This window comes from Nesoenas mayeri (assembly GCF_963082525.1).
Source record: "Nesoenas mayeri genome assembly, chromosome: 1".
NCBI lineage: Eukaryota > Metazoa > Chordata > Aves > Columbiformes > Columbidae > Nesoenas > Nesoenas mayeri.
Window position 1 is genome coordinate 35,935,296 of NC_137541.1, and position 22,112 is coordinate 35,957,407.

Here is a 22,112-nt window from a genome sequence, read left to right on the forward strand (position 1 = left end):
CATTGCCAGGTCTGCAGCATCCCAGCTGCTGCATTCCTCTCTTACTCCTCTCCCTGTTACATTTTCAGCCGATGTAGACTAGTAATCAGTCCCACATTTTACCTAAGGATTTAAGCTGTTGAGACTAGAGCAAGGCATACATTTTGAGTGAGTGGGGATAGGGAAAGAGGAGCCCAGTTGGTTGTCTGGAGTCACCGAGAGGGGGTTATTTCCTGACAATTACAGGTCAAACTCAAAGCTGCGGGAGGTTTTGGTTGGTGTTTTTTCTGAACTGAGAGATTTAGAAACCTTCTTACATGTTGATTTAAAGAGGCAGCAGATTATTGATTTTACAATAGATCTTCTTTGCAACAGAGAGATCTCCCCAGTCAAACTCTTTTTCTGTTTTTCTGGAAAGCTAAAGTATCTTATATTATTAGATCAAATACTGGAATATGACAGTAATGTCGGAGTGATTTGGAACAGTAGGAAACAGAAGGTAGGCAAAGCCTTTTCTTGCAATGGAGTGGGGTCTTCACTGGATTTATTTATGGGTGAGGGCATATTCAAAAGGCATTGGGGGGGAAACAGTGAGGTGACAAGGTTGCTAAAAATATAAAGCTGTTCTGGTAGTAAGAATGAGGACTAATGGTGGAGAAAAGTAATGTGCATCATAAAAATACATCTTCACTTGGCTTTCTAAATTACTCCTACTGGCATCACGCTTCTCACAAGCAACACAGATGTTAAGGCTTTCAGAAAATGGAAAAAGTAGAGACAGTCCAAAGCAAACAATTTAATATTAAATAGGACAGGGCTGCTGTGCCACTTTTATTTTCCATTGCTTTATCTTACTCTTTAAAAATCTTGGCTCTTTAATTTCTCAAGATAGTTGCTGCCAGATTTTCTTTTTTTCTTTGTTGAAATAACACAGAATCTGGATCCAGTATAGAACAGTTAAGTCCAATTTCCTATAGCACACCAGAGATCTGAGAAGGTGAAATCAGTGACTCTGTGTTGGTAGTAATATATCAGTGACAGTTCCTGGAACCACATCAGAGATTGGTTTGGAAGCGAACAGGATGCTGAAAACAGCTAATACTGAGCCTATTTAACTGCTGGAGGCCACTGATGTAGTAAAATTGGCTTAAGATTTTACTTATTTCTTGGAGAAAGTGCTAGCTAACCTGATTTAATGAATCCCTTGCTACTCCACCTTCTGATAAGAACTCACAACTTAGCAGAGACAATTCTGAAATAATTCAAACACAGTAATTGCAACAGGGATGAACTACTGTTTCATTAAATGCCTGTTCCCTGAGAACCACTATAAGAAAGCTCTTAATTATGCAGTTTTATTATAAAAATCAAGCATATGGTAACACATGGTAATTCCGATATATTTTAACTCTGTAGCATTCAGTCCTAGTACATTGAGTTAAGAAGCTTTCTAGAAAAGAAGTATGCATTTAGAAAAGGAAAACCAGGGCCTTGCTATGGGAATGTTTTCCTCTTGTAGCCCAACACTAATTACTGTCTTGTTGGTGGATTTGCTCACATAACAATTGTGTTTTTAAGTAAAATAATTATCTAAAGGTTTACTCTAACATGTCCTTCCCTGTAATAAGTGGTATCTTCTGCCCTAAGCTGAGCTCTTATGAATGATGCTGAAAATTTGGCACACAAAACAAGATGGTCATATCACTAAGCGAACAGTCTGTCACCTACAAGTGGGAGAGTTTGGGTAGCATAATCTTTTTCATCTCCTTATAGTCTGACTTAGTTATCTGACAGAAATATATATATTTTACATCACTGGATCTGCAGAATAAACCTGATAAATTAATTGGAGATAAACTTACTATTTAATTTTAGAAAGGGACTAGTATGCATTTAACAGTGCTTGTTCACTACAGTGGAGAATTGCAGCATATGTCGTGATGACAGTTCAGCAATCTGCAAAATTATGACCTTGCTTTCTCTTTTCAGTGCGTACTTGATGGCTGATCAATAAGCACTTTGGGGACTAATTAAAGTCAGTTCAGTGATAGATACTCTCACAGGGTAGTCTGTCAGTTCAACAGTTTGGTGGACATTTCAGAAGCAGTATTGCTTGTTTCATCCAATTATTTGTCATTTGCATTTCAGATCTATGGATCTGTTAGGTATTCACAGGTTGGAGATCTGTGGATCTCAGAACTCTTCATACAGTAAGTCTATTTACCAGAATTAGGCAAGCTGTTTACTGCCTTTTACAGTATCTAACAGTCTTTTGAAAACTCCAGGGATAAAAGATGGTATTATGTTAAGGAAAAGAGTCAAATATACAACTTAGCATGCAAATTCTAATTTTTTTGAAGAAGCATGCACTGAAATACTTGGAAGTCACTCTCTAGCTTGTTCCCATTTATTTTCCATGTGTCTGTCTAATGCTTTCTCAAGTTAATCTTAGCTGCTGCAATATCAGCTCTTAAAAAACATTGACAAATCATGAAAAAGGCTGGAGCTGTCAGCTTTCCCCACAGGCCTGCAAAATAATGATGTCACTAGTGCATGAGATAAGCAGTACTATCAACATCAGCTGAACAGGAGTCAAATGCATGGGCTGATCACCACTCTGTACATAGTCTGTATGGATTTCTAAGCCTGTGTGGCTTTGGTAAGACAGACTTTGACTGTTTTCCAGCTTTGTGAATACTGCCAAAGGGAGGGCTTCTTTTTCAAACGTAGTTATCTTAGGAATAATTTGTACCAAGAACTTGTGCAGAGATTGTTGTGAGAACATGGATTTTAAGTAGACATTTTGATTCCCCATAGAGACGATGAATTCCATGTAGTTCTCACACAAGACTTTCAGTTAGTGTAGAGTGAGACACTCTGGACTTGGCAGCATGTGCTGTAAGCAGGCAGTGAGAGGGAGAAGTCCTCTTCGGGGATGGGAGGTTAGAGGAGTCAGTGTGGAGGTGTCTGAGCCTCTTGGTGAGAGCTGGTAGTGATGCACTTCTGCTCCTTCACTCAACAAGGAGGCAAGCTGGAACGTCACAGCCGCAGCAGAAAGACATTTACGTCCAGTCCGCTGGTCTACATGGCACTCGGAAAAAATGCTTCAAAAACTGCAGTGCTTATTGCTCTTGTCAAGCAGAACAAATCCTTGCTTCACCACTTCAGTCAGATGCTTTGAGATGTGCTGTTAGGAATCTCTGAGGTATTATTATTGTTCCCTCTGCAGGCAGAAAAACTGGGAGAGTATTAAAGAAACTAGCTTTCTTAGATGGAAAGACATGTGAGTTAGCCTTGTCCCACCAACTAAAAAGTCTGTGCAGCTGACTCAGGACAAAAGATAATAAACAAAAGCAAACACCTGTAGACTTCTGTAAAAGAGCACTCAAAAATTGAGTAAAAAGGCCATGAGAGAGGGGCACCACCTTGGTTTTCATTTCATTTTTCCCATAGTTTTTAATAGACCCATAACACTTTCTGTGCTTCTCTGGTTTGTTTTATAAATCACTTCTTTAAGAAGCTCATTACTTCTCTTTGCAGTAATTCTTTCCATGTGGCTGTGTGAGTTAGACTATCTGGGCACAGATTATTGACAACTTTAGGAATGCCTTTAGTAACAAGGCAGGGTACAGGGGGCTGAACCTGCTGCTTGGTTAAGCTGGGAACTGTGCAGATGTCGGCTCTGCAGGCTTGCCTTCTCTTCCCAGACTGGCTTTGTTCATCTTTGGGTTTTTCTTCATCCATGTAGACACTGAGCTACTGGGGCAGTGGCTGTTCCAGCAGATGTAGGCAGTGCTGGGACAAGGAGCTCTGCTCTGGTCAGGCCTTGGAACGTGACTGTGCTATCAAATGACAACAGCAGTAATAACACTAAGCCCTGCTTTGGGCAGTTTGGATTTTTCCAGCAGAGAGCTGTAAACATGTGTTTTTAAAAATAAAAAAAGGGCCGCTGTTTTTGATGGGTGCCTCCAACTGTTTTATGTTACTACAGGAAGCTGGTGAAGAGTTGCCTGTTTCATTGTTCATATCAAAACTATTTCAGTTGTATCAACAGCATGCCATCAGTATAAAACAGTGACATGCATAGTTAAGGTGTATAACATATGTGTAGCATACATGGTTATGCAAAAATTCAGCTCTCTAAAAGCTTCCTTATTTCTGTTGCATAAGACTTTAAATATGCATCTGTTCAGCCATCACCTGACATGGCATGCAGTTGAGTTTTGTTTATCCACGCTGCAGCAGATTTGCACTAGTTAGCTTTAGCATCCCCAATGTTGTCACTCAATAGATGTTCCTTAGGTTGGCCTAACTACTCAGTTACAAAAAGTACTCTTCTCCCTAGGGAACATGGCAGCTCCCCAAACTAATCTGTCCGCTCCGTGGGTCACACAAAGCTTTGCTGAGGGAGGAACAGCTCATTTGATTCCTCCCTGGCTGGGTCCTTTGAGGAGATGTGAGTGGCTTGCATGGCCTCGACCCAAAGATAACATCTGCTGCAGAGAGCACTTTGGCATCCTGTGAAGAAGAGGGGAGGCCTCTATCCGCCCGAGGATGCCTTCATGCTTTGTTCCTTGCTTGAAACTTAAGACAACAAAAAAAAACAAAGGAAAAAAAAAAGGCTGGGGAAGGTGAAAAGTGCTTTCTGTGCTGGAGATGGGCAGAGACAGCCCTCCCCAGCAGAGGTGGGTGGCTTGTGGTTGCTTGCTGCCCACTTCACAGCACTCAAGCTGAGGCTTTTCTTGCTTGAAGGAGAAAGGGAGGACTGGGCTGAACTAGCCTCTCTCCCTCTTTGTGGTCGGTGCAGCACGTATTTACAGGCTGGCAGCCCAGGCCCTCTCGTCTGAAGAGCCAGCATTTGTGTAGGGGTAAGATAATGGTATTACCTAGGGGGCTATGGGGAAAGCATCTTGACAACTTGTTTGTCAGGGGAGTCCTCCGGCTCTCATCTGGGTTTAGGTCACCCCTGATCTGCTGGCTGCACAGTTGGGAGCTGTGTCTTTCCAGGCCATGGACAGCTGTCCCGCTGGCCGGGGATGTGCTCCCAGACCAAAGCTTCCCGTTGCTTCTGCTTCCTTCCCGTTGCCTCTGCTTCCTTACCCTTTCCTCCATGCTAAATGGGTCCTTCTGCTTTCAAACATTCAGTGTCCACAACTGAGCTGTTCACTTAGCCCCGACGAAGTCAGATAGATGTGGCACTGACATAGATTGTTTTATTGCTCATTATTTCATGCTTTCATTCAAAGACAGGAATCCTGAAGTTTAGTAAGATGGATTTTTCTCTTTCCTATCAGAGCGATGAAAAAAAAAAATCCCCCCCAAATTTTCTACACAATTTTGACTGAAATGTTTGGTAGCTTGTTGCCCTGTTGCCTACCAAAATGTTTCTGTGATACAAGACCCTTCTGAGCAGACATGAGGCAGGATGAGAGATGGTTTCACAAGCTTATATTACAACTCCATCTCCTTTCTCTTTATTTATAGTGATTAGTAAAGCATTCCTAACATATAGAATTTTAGATATATGAATACCTGTTTCTTTAAAGTGAATGCTGGCAGTTTGGACATCATCTGAAGGCCTCATTGAAAGTCAGGTGTATCAGCAAGGCCAATAGACTCACAGTGTCCCTATTGGCATAGTGTTAAATACATCAGAAAAGAGAAATGCTCTGTCTCTGTTGGCAAAGAAGCTTATTCAAGGTCCGTGTTCATAAGCGAACTCAAAGGCCCTGTGATTTTTCATAGATACCTTTGTATTTTCATTTTCTCCTAACTCTGTTTTCACTCTTGTCTTTTGCAGGTGATGAAAACATACCACATGTATCATGCAGAGAGCATCAGTGCAGAAAGCAAACTGAAGGAGGCAGAGAAGCAAGAAGAAAAACAAATTGGAAGGTCAGGGGACCCTGTTTTTCATATTCGACTAGAAGAAAGGCACCAGAGACGGAGCTCTGTGAAAAAGATTGAAAAAATGAAGGAAAAAGTAAATAGTCCTTTTACTTAACTTCATTTGAAGTAAATTCGGTGCATTTGTGGCGTTCTTTAGCATGATATTAGACAGAGAAGTCCAGCTGGGAGTTAAAATTAAACAAGGTACACATAATAAACTAGCAGTGGGTCATAAATAACTTGACTTAATTGCAGTTCAGAGAGGGGAATACTTTGTTCCTAGTATAATTCTTACTGTATGGTTTGTCACATTGGAAAGAAAATACTAAGTTATTACTTTGTATTACGTTTGATATATGTATAACAGGCTGGCAGCTAAGATTCTTTCTTGTTAATAGGAAGGTGTGCTTGAATTGTTACCATTTTGCTGCCTACCAGAAGAGAAGTAATTCAAATACATTAATATACAATCTTTTTCCTAGCGTCAAGCAAAATATTCCGAAAACAAGCTGAAATCTATTAAGGCCCGTAATGAATATCTACTCACCCTTGAAGCAACCAATGCTTCTGTTTTCAAGTATTACATTCACGACCTTTCGGATTTAATTGATGTGAGTATTGGCACATTTGTTTTCACGTTTATTCTGTTGTATTAGCACATTTGTTTTCATGTTTATTCTGTTCAGGAATTTATTTTTTTTTCATTTTCAAAGGGAATACATTAGTCTTATGGGTTGCCTACAATATGCTTATAATTTATAATATTGTGTGGTATAATCAGCAGATTTTCCCTTCATCTTTATATTTCACAAAATAAAGTGCCTTTAAAGTTAGAACGTTATGATTTCTCCCCATGTGGCAAGAGAAAATACGACAGAAATAACACAAAAAAAGGTAGGCATTTCCATTTTGTACTATAAAAGGATTTCTGGGGTACAGATATTTTTTACAAAGTAAGCCTCTTAAGTGGGCATCTAATAACGGTACTTGACTCAAAAGAAGGCATTTCCTCTGTGTCTTCAAAATCATTTAGTTTCATTCATTTAGTCATTGAATCAAATATACACTGCTTTTTATTCTAATTTCATGAAGTTTGCAGAACAGACACAGTCAATCCCATACTTTATACTGTGAACAGCATTTTTACTGATTTCCATTATGTTATTCCTGTGAGAATATCACTGGAGAATGAGGTTTTACACTGATATTGACTTGTACCAGCATTTGGTCTCCAGAACCTGTATTATTGACATTCTTAGATAATATGGAGGGAGCATCCCACACTTACCATGTCCCACTCTCTTTGTAAAATGACCACATGTCTGATAGAGAAAATTTGGAGACAGCAAACACAGTTCAAGAACATTCATTAACTAATAATGCAGTGTTAAGTAAGTCAGTGACTATGCCTCTGTGGCCCATATGAAATCCTAGATATTGGAATATGCTTTCTACTGCAACAATAGCATTTGTTATTTACAATAGTAAGTAACATTCACGTACAGTCATTTCTGGTGGGATGTTCATCACAAAGATAAGCCAGCTGAGCTCTGGTTTGTAATATAGGATAAATTAATGCAGCATTTGACAAGAGGTTTCTTATTTCTACCGTCTGGAGAAGCAAAGCTTGATAGAGAAGGTGAAAAATGCCTTCTTGAGATGAATGGACTAAAATAGCCTCATATATGCATTTTACTGAATGTTTTCTGAATACTGAGTGTCAGAGTTGCAAGGGGAAGAGAAGTGAAGCTCTATGTACATACATACACAAAGACCAAACTCTTTGGAGTTAGCATTTGTAAAGATATTTACATAACCATAAAGACTAGAGCTCTCTCATTTTACAATATTTAGTAATGCAGGAAAATGATACCTACTTTGCATGGCCTTTTCCAAACTGTGGACCAATGGAGACAATAACATTCTTTTGGCAAAATGGCCTTAGAAATGACTCTTCCCTAAGGAATTTAAATGGAAAACTTAACTGTCCTTTTCATCACTGTTTTGTAAGAGCAGGCTGTAAACATGTGCAACCAGAATTTGCTTCAGAGCCAATTTAATCCGATAGTGAGCTTGTTTAAATGAAGTGTCTTTCAGACATTTGTATTTAATCATAATACACTGTGAAAGCATTGGTATCTGGACAGAGTGTTTACTACTTGACAAAGGAAACACTTCTTGTAATGCAAGAGTCTTGGCAAGATTTTGGGGTTATATCATTGCAATGTGTGACATGCTTCCCACTGGCCATATGTTGCAACCATCCAGACTATTTCATTTTGTAAATCTATTAATGTCATGGTACGGTTCTGAATTTTCAGAGCAGCAGTGGCTGTTTCATTCTTTGCCCTCTCTCCTTGTCCCTGTGTGCCTGCCTGACTTTCTGTGCTTGCCTGAACTCTCTCTTGCCTATATAGAAGGGGCTACTTCTCCTCTATGTCTGAATTCCAGTTAACATGGAAGAGATTTAGAACTCCCCAAGCTGTTGCTGTTGCCCGTAAATAGAACTGAATGTTTTCCTGTGTTACTGAAAAAAATATGTCTGATAAAAACTGGATAAATAGATGATGGAATGCAGCAAACTGTTCAATATATACATTTTTTTTGGTAACAAGATTGGGGAGGCTTGTGGGATATAATTTTTTCTTACAAAAAAAATATAGTTCTTTCATTTGGATTCTACTGCATTTTCCATTTGTGAAGCTCATGTGGAAAATCCTAAATTGCAGTTCCTCAGCTGAACTCAGTCTGAACTGTTCAACTCCTTCATTTCATCAACAAAGCTCAAGGCTTCTGACTTAAAATGATGATTTGTTGTTCATCTTCAGCTCTTGCGATAAAAGCAAGATAAAGATATTGCTGGAGTCTTAGCTGGATGTTTTAATGCATTTAGAAACCTGAGGATTGAGACCAACATTTGCAAAAAAGTAGAGGGATAAACAGGATTTGAAAGGCACAGAATATTTCTGTTCCCTGCATACTGTACTAGAGGAATTTGAATTTTCTGTTAAATATTTCTTCTCTGCTGATTATAAGTAGGATCTAGTTCAAGGAAAGGACAGGATTAGTTTTGTTTATTTGTGCCTTGTAAAAAGGTAGTCAAGACTACTTGTTTTGCTGAATAAAATAAGCTTTATCTCATATGTAGAATTTTTTTTTGAGATTGTGGGTTTCAGAGTACAGACTCCTGCTAATCTGACTCTTAGTACCAACATCTGTCCACATGGCACATACTGTTACTCATTTACTTGAAGATTTCCATGTAATTGAGTTTATTAGATTTATCTGGGTATAAGAGGAATGCAGGGACCTTTTTTTCAGACTTACCGTGCACTCATATGATCTGAAGATAAATGCTAGGAAATAGTGATCAAAACAATTTGACTGTAGTTCTGCTGCTGGAATAAATAAAATATTAATGTCTTGGTCTTTCTTAGAGTGGAGATTCTGAATCTCTAATTGCAGTCTGCATGCTTTGGATGGTTAGGAAGTTAGGGAACATTTAGCTCTTATGATCTTAATGTATTCTGTAAAGGTTCTTTGTTAATCATTCATAGAACCAAGTTTAAAACTAGGCTAGAGTGTGTGAAGCTCACAGTATTTGTTACATAAGTTCTCATAAATATGATATGTGCAGCCAGATCCCTTCGATTTGAATATTGATGTCCGTGTAACAGGAAGATTAGCAAGTGACTTATTCAGAGGTTAAGACTTTTTTTATTAATTTCTCTTTCCATTGGCATTAGAATTTTATTATTATTCCTGAAATGAAATGAAAAGTAGTTCGGCTGTTTGATTGGAGCTCCGTGCTAAGCACTGCAGTTTATTTTGTTCAAGCCTAAATATACTCTGGGGTGCAATAAAGACAGTAAATGCTCTTGAGACTGCTTCAGATTTAATTCCAGATAAGAATAGAATGCAAATTACAAAATTAATTTCTCACACATATTCCAAATGCATCACTCATCTCCCTCCACTTTGCCCAACCAAAAGTCTTTATGAATCCCGAAATGCAATAAAACTTGTAATCTATGATTTCATTTTCTCATTTCTCATCTTCGTATCTTGTTGCACCGAGTTCTCATCTCTCTGGCCCACAGATTGATAGCAGATTTCATTAGCCATGCAGCTGCATCCGTGGTGTGCTGATGAGTGAACCTCGAAGATTCATATTTATTTTGGTTGACAGTGGGGTTTCTTGCTTGAACTTTACAAATCCTTCTCCAAGCCACAGATTTTTCCTGAAAGTCTTGTATACAGGCACGTGTGTGTGTATCTGCACACGAATGTACATTTTTGCAACACCACAAAGGTTAGTCATTTTTTTTTCTAAACCTGGTCGGACAGGATGTGATGGGGGCAGCAGTTTATCGGCAATTCATTAAATTTTTACTCTTAGTAACAAACAAAAAACTAAACTCCCACCTCCGTTACAGACAACTCTCTTTCTAAACCATCACTAGTACTAGCAAATTAAAGCAGTACTGTCTTTCTGAGTAGCCATGAGTTGCTGTTGTGACAGAGCCATTCCCCAGTTGAAATTATCTTTGTCTCCAAATTTTGGAGAAAGTGAACTGTAGGCTGGCAGAAGTAAGAGCTATGATGTCTAATGAATGCTTATTTTTGCCTTTATAAAAAAAATAACTTTACTCATACCTATTCTTACTTAAATAGTTAAAGCAAAATTCCAAATTCAGGCATTTTGAATTCCATTCAAAGAGCCAGTGGTGATAAGGCATTAGTTCAGGATCTGGCTTTAGTTCTTGTTTGCTGTGTTGGCATTGCAAGAAAATGGCTGAGTCTGGCAGGATATTCTGCTTCGCTTGATGAACCCTTGTTCATGGCTGAGAGGCCGTATTTGTCACCCTGTCCAGCTGTCATCACCTGCAGAAGATGGCCGTGGCTTCCATTAATGGGCAGGTGACAGTTACTGAGTAGATTAAGGGTTAAACAATAAAGTTCTTGGTACTGTCACAGCATAAAGGCTGCAAGCTTGTATTCCAACTTGCAAAAATCTGCATCAGAAACCCATATGTCTCTAATTGTAAATGAATAAACTTTCTTTTGCTACTCAGACTAATCCTCTAGAGCCAAAATTCAGTCTCTAGATGCCTGTAGTTTTGTAACACATGGAAATCTGGCCATGCTAAACCTGGCATTGCCCTCTATTTCTAATTTCCTCTCAGTTTAATCTTCCATGCGGTCTCTCTGAAACTAATGCACATGAAATAAAACAGCTGTCCTGATCCACTTTCTTATCAGCACTTTTAGTCTGTCTTTTTCATCCAAGATAGTGAATTAAATATGAGATCTGATTTGACACAGAACAAGAGAAAAACACCAAGAGAGTTTTCCTTTTAGAAACAATATTTTTTAGGCTGGAGGTCTTTGAAATATGGATGTGCTTTAGTAGAAAAGCTGAGTGGCTGTTTTAGTAAGTGTAACACAAATTTCCATTCTATAAATGCAAAAGAGAGAGGTTAACCTATGTGTGTTTGATTGAACATGACATCTTTTTCCCATTTTCTTTAAATGGTTCAAGAACTGGGTTTTGGGTGGTCACTGTCCCATCTGCAGTAACTACCCACAGTACTTGCTACAACTGAAATCTTAGTCTTTCTGGAAGTTTTGTTGTGAATAAAACAGCCCTCTGTTGTCAGATCTCAGGGAGCAGTTTGATCACCAATCATTAGTGCACCTAAGGCAAGATATGATGGGCTTCTTTCTCTTCTACACACAGGTTTAGGTATGGCAAATACGTTGAAAACTCCTTTCCGCACAGTGTGTGCATGTATCTGTCTGTCTCACTCTCTTTTTCTTTCTTTTTTCAAATAAGTAAGAGGAAAGGGAGGGGAACATGATCCCAGGAGTCATAAGGGTTTGTAAGAGCTGAGAGGGAAGTATGCACATAAACATAGTCTACAGTGAACTGAATTCAAATCGCTTCTTTACCCAACTGCGTCTCTTTACTTGTGAGTCCTGCAGGGAAGGATGATTTTAAACTGCGGGTGGGCACCAGGACGGGTGGCTGAAGCCTGAGGGATGCCCTGCAGCTGCATGTTCTCTGGCCAGGACAAATCTCTCCTGTTTGAATAAAGAACATTGCTTTGTATGCAGCCCTTAGCAGACTGATGTGCCACCGCTGGGTGACAGAGGGGTTTGCGTTACATCTGCCATTACCTGGAAGCTCGCTGAGCAGAAGCTGGGGTTATTGTTTACTGTTTTAATGTGGGGAAAAAAATAAGGAAACAGCACTTGATATGCTACCGCTGTGACATTTTAAAAAATATATTCAGCTGTTCCTCTAAAATATTAACCAGTCATGAATAATGCAAACTGAGGATGTTTAAAATTCAAGAACAAACACAGCTTTATGTTCTACCAATTAGGTTTCAATTGCGTTCCAGTGTTATTCTCACCCCCAGAAAAAAGGACCTAAATTATGACTTTCTGCATTTAGTAACATGATGTACGTTGCTGACTCTGTCTGAGCATGGGAAAAAAGATGTTTACAGTAAATACATTTTCACTGTCAGGGGAAAAGATGTTAAACCATTCTTGTTGCATCAAAAAGCATCTTAGATGGGCCACTAATGCTAGAGGCAGTTGTGAGGGTTTTTGTTTGGACACAGACATGGTGAGCAGGAATTGCTTCATTTTCAGTTTGGTGCTGCTGTTGATTTTGGTGGTAGTTATATCAGGCTGGGTTTAAATGAATTATCCAAAGCTTACATATGACAACAATACTGAAAAGCCCACTTGCGTGTGGAGTCCTAGACCTTTTCTATGTAAGTACAGTAACTGCACGTCTGTATCTGATAAATAAATGCAAACATATTGCCATACTTGTACACTCGATCACTTTTCTAAAACTATCCTTTAATCTTTGCAATAGACTGAGGATAGTAAATACTTACTGTCTTGACCTCAGTATTGTATTTTAATTTAGAAGATATTTTGTAAAATACTTCAAAGATAGAAGAATTTCAGGACAGAAAATTTTATTGATAATTTGTGGCTTGGGAGATTGGAATGGTGTTCCTCCTTTTTAATTTGTTTTATTTTCCCTTTGTTGTGTTTTCAGTGTTGCGATCTTGGATACCACGCTAGTCTGAACAGAGCCCTAAGAACATACCTTTCTGCAGAGTATAACCTTGAAACTTCCAGGCATGAAGGCTTAGACATCATTGAAAATGCAGTTGACAGCTTGGAGCCACGAAGTGACAAGCAGAGATTCATGGAAATGTACCCTACCGCTTTTTGTCCACCAATGAAATTTGAGTTTCAGTCTCATATGGGTGATGAGGTCTGTATACTCACAAGTATCCCCATGGTGACTATTTCTGTATCCCAAGATAGAGAATTTATCCCCTTTTACAAAGAGTTTGGTAAAATCTACCCGAAAGCAAGTGGACCAGCAATAACACTTTGCAAAACTGGCAGTGCTGTTCTGAGCTTCTTCAGAGTTCTCAAGTAAACACTGTTGTGTGTTATTATATTCTGTATTACTCATAAGGACATTGCTGCAAGTTTGCTGGCCAGCCTGTGCTCAGCCCAGCACCCGTGTAAGTAGTGGCTTTATGGCTTCTCTACCTGCCTCATCCATAACAGAGCTTATGGGTGCAGAGCTGCTGCATTTTACACACCCTGAAATGTTGCCTTTTCCCTTTCTTCCTCCCCCACTTTATCATCCGGAGATTTCAAACGCAGAGGGTAGCCCCGCTGTGCCCTGTTCTGCCACACCAAAGGCCAATAGGGAAGCAAAATGCAGAGTCGCCTGTGTTTATCTTTGTCTGAAGGAAACTCCAGGGTTTGCATTTCTGTGTGACAGAGAAGCAACACAAAGCAGCCTTAAAACAAGGCTGTGCTCTGTAGTCATAAGATGTGGAAGGTAGTTCCACACCTTGTAATGCATAAATACTTCACATTTAGATGGGCACATTTGATTGTCTGTTTTATAAAGTTTTTATGACTTTGATAGCAATTCACCCAGCTTTAATGAGAGCAACCAAAGACTATTGACTGGGTTTTTTTCCTTGCATCTTACAGCTCTTTCTGATTCTGTTAGGTTTGTCAGGTCACTGCCCAGCAACCTGTGCAAGCAGAGCTTATGCTTCGCTATCAGCAACTACAGTCACGATTGGCCACCCTCAAAATTGAAAATGAGGAGGTAAGATCCGTGTCCATATGGACTGTGCATTGAACACTGTTTTCAGGAAGGTGCGGTGTTTTCTGCTTTATCAAAAGCATGTAAATGACCCTGAAATGGCTTCAATCTGCATGAGCTGTTTTAATTTTAAAAATCAAGCACTGGCAAATATGCTAAGGTAGTTCCTTGTCTGCTTTATAGAGGTCTGGAAACTTCATCTTTTACCTCTCCATGTGTTCACATTACTGGGTTCTGTGTTTTGCAGATGCTTCAGTGGAAACTTGTTAGAGATTTATTTTTAATGTCTTGTGGCAGAAAGCCACTGAGAACAGTCATTGTCTTCTGTGACCACGCTCTGTCCAGTGCCCAAATTGCTACTTCTGAAGTACAAAGGAATTTGGACTGTCTTTTGTGGTAGCTGAGTCAAAATCTCCTATGCTCTCAGCTACAGCTATTTAGAAACACGGGTACTGAGTGCCTGTGGTGGGAATAGCTCACCTAGTAAAATAAAATGCATTTTTTTGTAAAATACAGAAAAGCTATGCTGTTTTCTTTCCCCGGTTCTGGCAGCAGAGAGAGGCCTCCCAATGGGTATAAATTGCACTTCTGTCCAATTTAAGGCAGTGTTAAAGGCCCTCAGTTCAAATGAGCATCTGTTCCTAAATTAAAACATAGAGATAATTCATTTTCTTGGTGTACTTTTTTAATAAGTTTTCAAGATTCTGTTTTTTCTCAGTCTGTGTTATGTGCTGAATGCCTAGAACAAAGTATTAATGTCCATGAGACATGTACACTAGTCTTTAAAAAAACTCACTTGACTTCAGAAAATATCTCAAGGTAACGAAGACAAAAGGAAGGAGAAAGATTATTTCTTTCAGTGAAATGAAGTGCAAGGGAATAGGGGGAGAAATCATATTGGCAGGCAGAAGAAGGATATTTGCCTACACCAGAGATGTGTGTAGAAGTGTGCATGATTTGGTTAAGTTGCCTGTACTAGAGACTCTTCCAAAGCAGAACTGGGAGGTAAATCATGTCCTTGTGAATCCTGCCAGTTTCTTGATTACACCGTGGAAACGCTGCATCCCCTGCTCCACGGGCTCCATGCTGGGTTTACACTGTGGGCAATGGTGCTTCATAGCTCCCAGGAAGTGCTGTGGGGCTGGTGTAAATTGTTCATTCTCCAGCTCCCTCCTCCACTGCATTCCCCTTCTGCAGTGTAAATATCACTGTGCTCCTCACCACAGCAGTCCGCAGAACAGTGTCACAGATTTTTATCTTGGAAGAACATGTTGTCCTGCCAGCCACATCCTTGGACACATTCAGTCTAACTCGTTGACCACACGTGGAAGAGTTGACCCTTCGGAGCAGTGTATCATCTCTATTGCCTGTTGCCCCAGGTTAGGGACCATAATCAAATCGTGTCACATTTCAATTCTAATTGCAGGAAACAAATGCTTGAGAGAGCTATACAGTTGACACAAGAGTGCATCCATGTTTGTGGATTGTACCATGGTAAAGCACTAGATAGGAAACCTATTAATGGCATCCTTCTGTTACACAGATGTGTTATAGTACATTTAATTTTTCACATTCACACACGGATTTGTTTTGGGAAGTGTGCCAGAGAATTATTTTGAGTAATGAGCTTCCCTTCTATGCTATTCCGGCATGTATTTATCTTCCCATTTGGTAAATCATGCTTTTTAACTTCAGGTTAAGAAAACAACAGAGGCTACCCTGCAGACAATACAAGATATGGTCACCATTGAAGACTATGATGTGTCAGAGTGTTTCCAGCACAGCCGCTCAACGGAGTCTGTGAAGTCAACAGTCTCTGAGACATACCTGAGTAAGCCCAGCATTGCAAAAAGAAGAGCCAACCAGCAGGAAACGGAGCAATTCTATTTCATGGTATGTCAGTTGCTTCCTCATTCATGTGATACAGACCAAACATGTGAAGTAAACATCATGCAGAAGTTCCTGGAATTTATATGCCATAAATAGTAATAGACTGATCTGCATCTCTACAGAAATTCAGAGAATATCTGGAAGGTAGTAATCTCATCACAAAACTTCAAGCAAAACATGACTTGCTGCAGAGGACACTTGGAGAAGGTAAATATCAGACAATAAACTGCAAAGGGATTCCAGACTGTACAATTAATTTGCTGAAATGCCAGCAGTATGCAGGAAAAAGTTACAAAACTTAAAGCTTAATTGTCCAGTAAGCATAGATTTGATTTTTACCAGTCATAGTTTTGGTGCGGTGGTAAGACTACACACTATACATTGATTTTATTTCTTCAGTAGGTATTTATTTCCACTATGCAGGCGTTCAGACAAGTGACTATATTTGGAAATGGAACTGTTGAATGAAAAATCCTGTGTGTGAAAGGAGAGCTGACACAGCCAGCGCAGGGTGATTTAAGAGCAGTGACAAATGTGCTGTTTCTACTTCCCAATAATTTCTGTTGACTTGGGATGTTTGGGTTTTTTTAAGAGTTGGGGAAGAGTGATATTTTTTTAAGCATAGAAAATTGTCTCTTACAATTAAGTAAAGCTGAATGAGAGCAGTCATGAATCAGGCACTGTGCACAGTTCCAGCCCAGCTCTCACCAGCTGTCCCAGCAGGCACTTCCTCATGAACCAAAGGGAAAAGGAGAATCACACTGCAAACCTTGAGGACTGTCCACAGAGTGTTACAGACTTGAGAAGAAGTGAATTACACCGCAAAGAGTAAAAATCCTCTCCTGAACGCTCAGACTCAAGAAAGGAAACTTGTTCTCTAAAGAGTGTCTCTGAAGGATGTGTCAGTTTATTTTCTTTTTACTGCCAAAAATGTGTTCTTAATCAGATCTCTTCTTGCTTTTAATACAAAAGCCCAGATCCACAAATCCAGTTGTGGAGGTGTCTAAAGAGCTATTAATATTTCAGTGGCTATGACCCAAAGAAAGCCCCTGTCCAGGGAGTGACCGAGGCAGGTAGGAAATAAAAAGCATTTTCTTGCAAGGCTGGACTGTAGAAGATGGTATCTGGTTTTAGACAACTGACTATATTATGTTCTTTCTCATGGAAGTTTTTCTTAAATAGGGTATTTTTTAACATGTGTGTTGAGTAGTTCATTCACACAAAACAATGTGTAGCTGGTATTAGTCAAAAAAAGAGGAAAACTTTTCTCCAAAGACTCACAGAAAATGTATTTGGAAAAGTAAAGTGAATGTTATTTAGAAGCCCAGTAAGATGCATGATCGCCTGCTGAACGGAGAAAGATAAAAGGCAACAGAATCTATTGCTAATGCATATTGGAACGAAATAAGGAAAGAGCTGTATGAAAGGACATCCAAAGAAAAACTTCTCAGCAGGATGACCTGAGTGATAAATTGCCGTCAGGCCCTGGGCCGTTCTGCTGTGCTCAGGCACATTTGGACCGTTCTGTTTGAAGAGTTGCCCTTGACCCACCAGTTCTAACCCCAAGCAGTTAATCTTCTGTTGCCCAGAGTGTGTTTGCACATAGTTGTTGCATCATCATACCATAGCACATAAAAATAGTAGTTCAAACACATCTACATCCGCATTCAAAGCTGACACATTGAGAAAAAGCCATCATTCTTACAAGTTGAAAAGTTCAAGTACCCCTTTCTTTTGAGGCTGTCCTGCATTACAGTGCACATGCCTGGGAAGATTGACCTGGGTTCTGTATCTTTCTTGAATGGAGATGGTTGAAAGGGTAAAATTACAGTGGAATTAAGAACATTATTGCTGTAGCTAGTACAGAAAATAATTTGTAGGAATCCAACTGCTCCCCTGCTCCACTCAAGCTGCCTTTTTTGGCAGCATTAGTGTCCACAACACGGCACACAAGGAGTACAGGGTGCAGTACGAAGTAGTGCGGAGGAGAACGGGGGGGAAAGGGAGGATTGTCTCAACTACAAGTTTTCCTTTGGCACCTTCTCTTACTTTTATCCAAACCTGTACAGTGTAAGGATGTAGGCTGAGTAAATCCAGATTCCAATCTGGTGTCCACAATGTTGACAGCATTTGGCTTCTGTTCCAGTGCGTCACCTACCTACTGCAGTCTGTTGCTGTTTAAGGACACAGCAGATACATATTCATGATCTGCACAAGGGAGATAATGAAGTGCTCTGTGCTGAGTCTGCATCTACAAATTTGGAAAAGTGAATAAGAAATACTCAAATGAAATTGATACTAAACATAGGAAGCACACTGATACTCATATTAATTCTGGCCCAAGGCTCATCTGTTGAATGTACAAATGAACAAAGCAAAGGGAAATGCAAGAAAGAGAATAAGCAGTTGTAAAAGAAATTGCCCCTGTGTCTCAGATCGTTTTTGCCCTAATCTGTTTAATATCAGAGATGTGTTTAAAATCCCCAAGACTCATGATTTAGAACATTTTTTTTTTTTTTTTTTTTTTTACTAGCATTTATTATTGGGATTCTCAATGAACTTCCCTTGGTTACACAAGTAGGCAGAAGTCCCTCGCTTACCCTTTTTCTGTCACAGGTTATTTCACCTGCTCTTCTTTCATCCCTCCTTTTCACCTCTCTAAAATAGGTGCCACCAATCTTCACATGTCTTATTAACGCCAGAGATTTTTCCCAGAGCTTATTCTTTGTACCACCTTCTGCAGATGCTCACTCTTCTGGTACTGCACAGTAGATGTTCAGATTAGGGTTTTCAAAACTGTGCAGTATTTCAGGTGTACCTGGACATTGCCAGATAATGTTACATTTTGCATGTCACTGTTTTCCATTCTTTCTGCAGTCTGACAAGCTTTTTTGATGTCACTTTCAAATTGAGCGGTGTACTTAGACCTATCCCAAGTGATGCTCAGAGTGATTTTCGGAGTTGGTAAAATTATCTGTTGTTCCATTAGCTGCATAGGTGTTTAATTCCTTCTTCCCCAATATCTTACGTGAACCCATCAATACGGAATTTCATTTGCCGTTGTGTGTCTTGTTCCTTAATATGGTTAAATCTCTTTGAAGGGCTTCAGAGTTTTGTCAGGACTTGACACAGAAGTGTTTCAGTCATCTGCACAATGTTCTGCCTCCTTAGCTGCTGTGATCTCCCCAAGAAATTAATAAGTGTATTATGTATTACGTAAATGATCCTAGTGGGAAGGCTTGAGCAAATTACTGTTGCACTTTTGTGATGATGAAAAAAGACCATTTAATTCCACTTGCTTTCCCTTTTTTTCATTAGTTTTTGATCAATGAGAATATTTTGCCACTCAGTGCATGGCTGTTTAGTTGCTTTAGTTGCCTCTTATAAAGAAACTTACCAGGGGCCTTTGAAAGTCTAAGTAAATTAGTTTAACTGATTCTCCTTTATGTGGTATTTTACTGGCACGTTCAAAGAATTCTCATAAATTAGTAGGGCACAATTTCCCTTTGGGAAAACTAGGCTGATTGGAACCTATCATACCATGACCTTCCTACTGTTTCATTATTTTCCTTTTCATTATCATGAGTTGACACGATGCACATGCCTAACTTGCTGTTCTGTTGTTCTGCAAAGGTTATCCAGAAACCTTTCTAGAATACAGTATTTGCTTCTTTACAGCTCTCTGTGTTTCTCTGTGGTGTTTCCCAGTGGTAGCATTATTTTTTTGTGTGTGCAATACGCAGACAAAGGAGAGGAAAAAGTCTTTCAACAGCAAGCCATTGGTGTCTAGAGCTCTGTATTTTCAGCACTGAACAGGTTAAGGCACAAGAGGAGATGTAATCTAATCTTGGTGCAGCTCCATTTCCATACTGATTTAGCCACTAAAACACATAAGCACAAACAATAGAAGTTGTTTGGGGTTTTACTTCAAATTGTTTACAGTATCAAGTGACTCTTTAAGTTTCTTAGAAGTTGTTCCATAACATGGATTGTGTTTGTATTTTAAATGTATCTGTGGAGAGGTAGATAATTGCATTGCCCTGTTTGTTGTATAATTCTATATCATGAAAGTTAGGGTTATAAGTAATTTGTTAAAAATAATTTAGATACAAAAAAATCTACCTGAAACCTACAAATGTTCGTTTCCTGTGTATTGAACTTTTCTAGGTCACAGGGCTGAGTACATGACAACAAGGTAAGATATTTTTATTTTACTTAATTTAGAGTTACAAATGGATTAAACTATTAGAAATCACAAATTTTAGAGCAAATCTGTAAGAGTATATAACATTGTTGCTGTTGTTACAAAAATTGTGTACAGGCCCTGCGTGTTTTAACATTCAGCATTTCTGTTCCTGCATTCTGATGGGTAAAGGACCAGACCGTTCATCTGCTTCATTCTTGTGAGCTGCTTAGGCCAGTGTCAAGGGTGAGACAAACTGGGAGATCCCTAAAAATATTAGTGAATCACATAGCAAATTTAAAAGCTACAAGGGATTTTTTGATGCTAGAGTTTAATATTTTATTTTCAGTTGCGAGATATACCTTGCCTCTCATGGTTTGTAACTCAGTTGGTCAGGATACACAGTTCAGAAGAACCTGATACAGAGATGGATGTAGGGGACAGGCTGCATCTTTGATAACCTCACTCTGGTCAGGAATACCTGCCTCCGCCAGCGTCCACGTGTTGGATATTTAAATCACAGAGTCAGAGAATGATTTGGGTTGGAAGGGACCTTAAAGATTATCTAGTTCCAACCTCCCTGCCATTGCAGGGACACCTGCCACTAAACCAGGTTGTTCAAAGCCCCATCCAACCTGGCCTTGAACACTACCAGGGATGGGGCATCCACAACTTCTCTGGGCAGCCTGTTGCAGTGTCTCACCACCCTCATGGTGAAGAATATGGGTCTTTATAGTCCCAGACAAGCACACTGCAGCCCCCAGGCTATCAGACTGTGGGGGACAATGGCAACAGTTTGGATTTGCAGTTGCCACTTGTGTGTATCCCCAGTACAGGCACTACCTTTCCCATCATGGTGGTGGCAGGAACATCCAGCCGAGCTTTCCAGGTCTCACTCTTCCCTTTCCATGCAATACATCTTTGCTCAATGCCTTCTCTTTCTGCTTTTTGCTTCCTGGACAGGAATGACTTTACCACCACCCCTTTGGATTTTTTTTTTTTAAAAAAAAAAGGACTTGCCCTCCTAACTAAGAAGTTTGGATCCAGCTCTGGCTCTGCCTTTGCTGGGCCACTTGCTTTTGTGTAACATCTTTGGCCTGGCCCGCATATTCCTGGAGACATCTCTACAAACTTCAGACCAGCCTTTCTCCCGTTACTCCGTGGTCCATTTTAGATCTGTAAAGCTGGGCTTTCTCACTTTCTTTCCTTACATGACTCTGGGTGAAAAGGGGTAACAAATCAGAGCATTCTTCCTGATTGCTGACATTAATTCTGAGACCTGTGCCCTTTAACCATGCCCTCAGATGCTACCAGGAATTCATGGAGATCAGCAAGCTTATGTCTAATGAGAAAAATGTCATTTCTTGACTCTGAAGCAGGTGACTCATCAGGCTCACATCATCCTAAATTCCCTCCTCTGTAAGCAGCTGAAAGAAGATGATGCGTTTAGGCAATGATTTTAGCTTAGTAAAGTGAGGAAGCAGCTTGAAGCCTTCTTACCTCCTATCGTCTCACAGCCGGTCACTTAGGAAAAGAAACTTTGAGGGAGTAGGGCCTGCCTGTGAGTTCCTCATCACCAGTTCCCCCACTCTGTCTGGGACCTGCCTGTTGCTCCACAGTTAAGTCCAGACTGTAAGACATGCAGATGGCAATGTTCTTCAAGGTCAAAGTTAAACTGTAGCAGGGAATAGAATATCTTTAAAGATGAGTTTAAAATGGCAGGTAGTACCCAAACAGACCAAATTCCCACCACTTAATGTTCTATGCATTATTGTTCCTCACTGTTTCCCCAAAAACATTTGATTTTTTTGCTAATTCTTGAAAAATCTATAGAAACAGTGGGCTGCTGGTGCAGGGGAACTAGGGATGCTATTGACATGCAGAGTGCCTTGACATTAACAAAATCCGTTGTGACCTAGAGGACAGTATTTAGTTATATTCAGTTATAGTCATTACATGTGTTACATGCTAGGTAAACGTTTTACTGACCAATGTTTTGTTTGT

General features: G+C 39.7%; 1 protein-coding gene across 2 annotated transcripts in view; it reads left to right on the plus strand.

The window, feature by feature from the left end:
* The window catches only part of SRGAP1 (SLIT-ROBO Rho GTPase activating protein 1), a gene marked incomplete at both ends in the record, with an annotated part of 142,434 nt that overhangs the window by 88,990 nt on the left and 31,332 nt on the right, over nt 1-22,112 (plus strand). For both annotated transcript variants that reach the window (XM_080358401.1, XM_080358402.1), the window contains 7 exons: nt 5,780-5,962; nt 6,351-6,479; nt 12,953-13,174; nt 13,937-14,038; nt 15,731-15,928; nt 16,048-16,132; nt 20,093-20,120. In XM_080358401.1, coding sequence (XP_080214527.1) covers nt 5,780-5,962; nt 6,351-6,479; nt 12,953-13,174; nt 13,937-14,038; nt 15,731-15,928; nt 16,048-16,132; nt 20,093-20,120 — 947 coding nt within the window. The remainder of the gene's footprint in view (nt 1-5,779; nt 5,963-6,350; nt 6,480-12,952; nt 13,175-13,936; nt 14,039-15,730; nt 15,929-16,047; nt 16,133-20,092; nt 20,121-22,112) is intronic.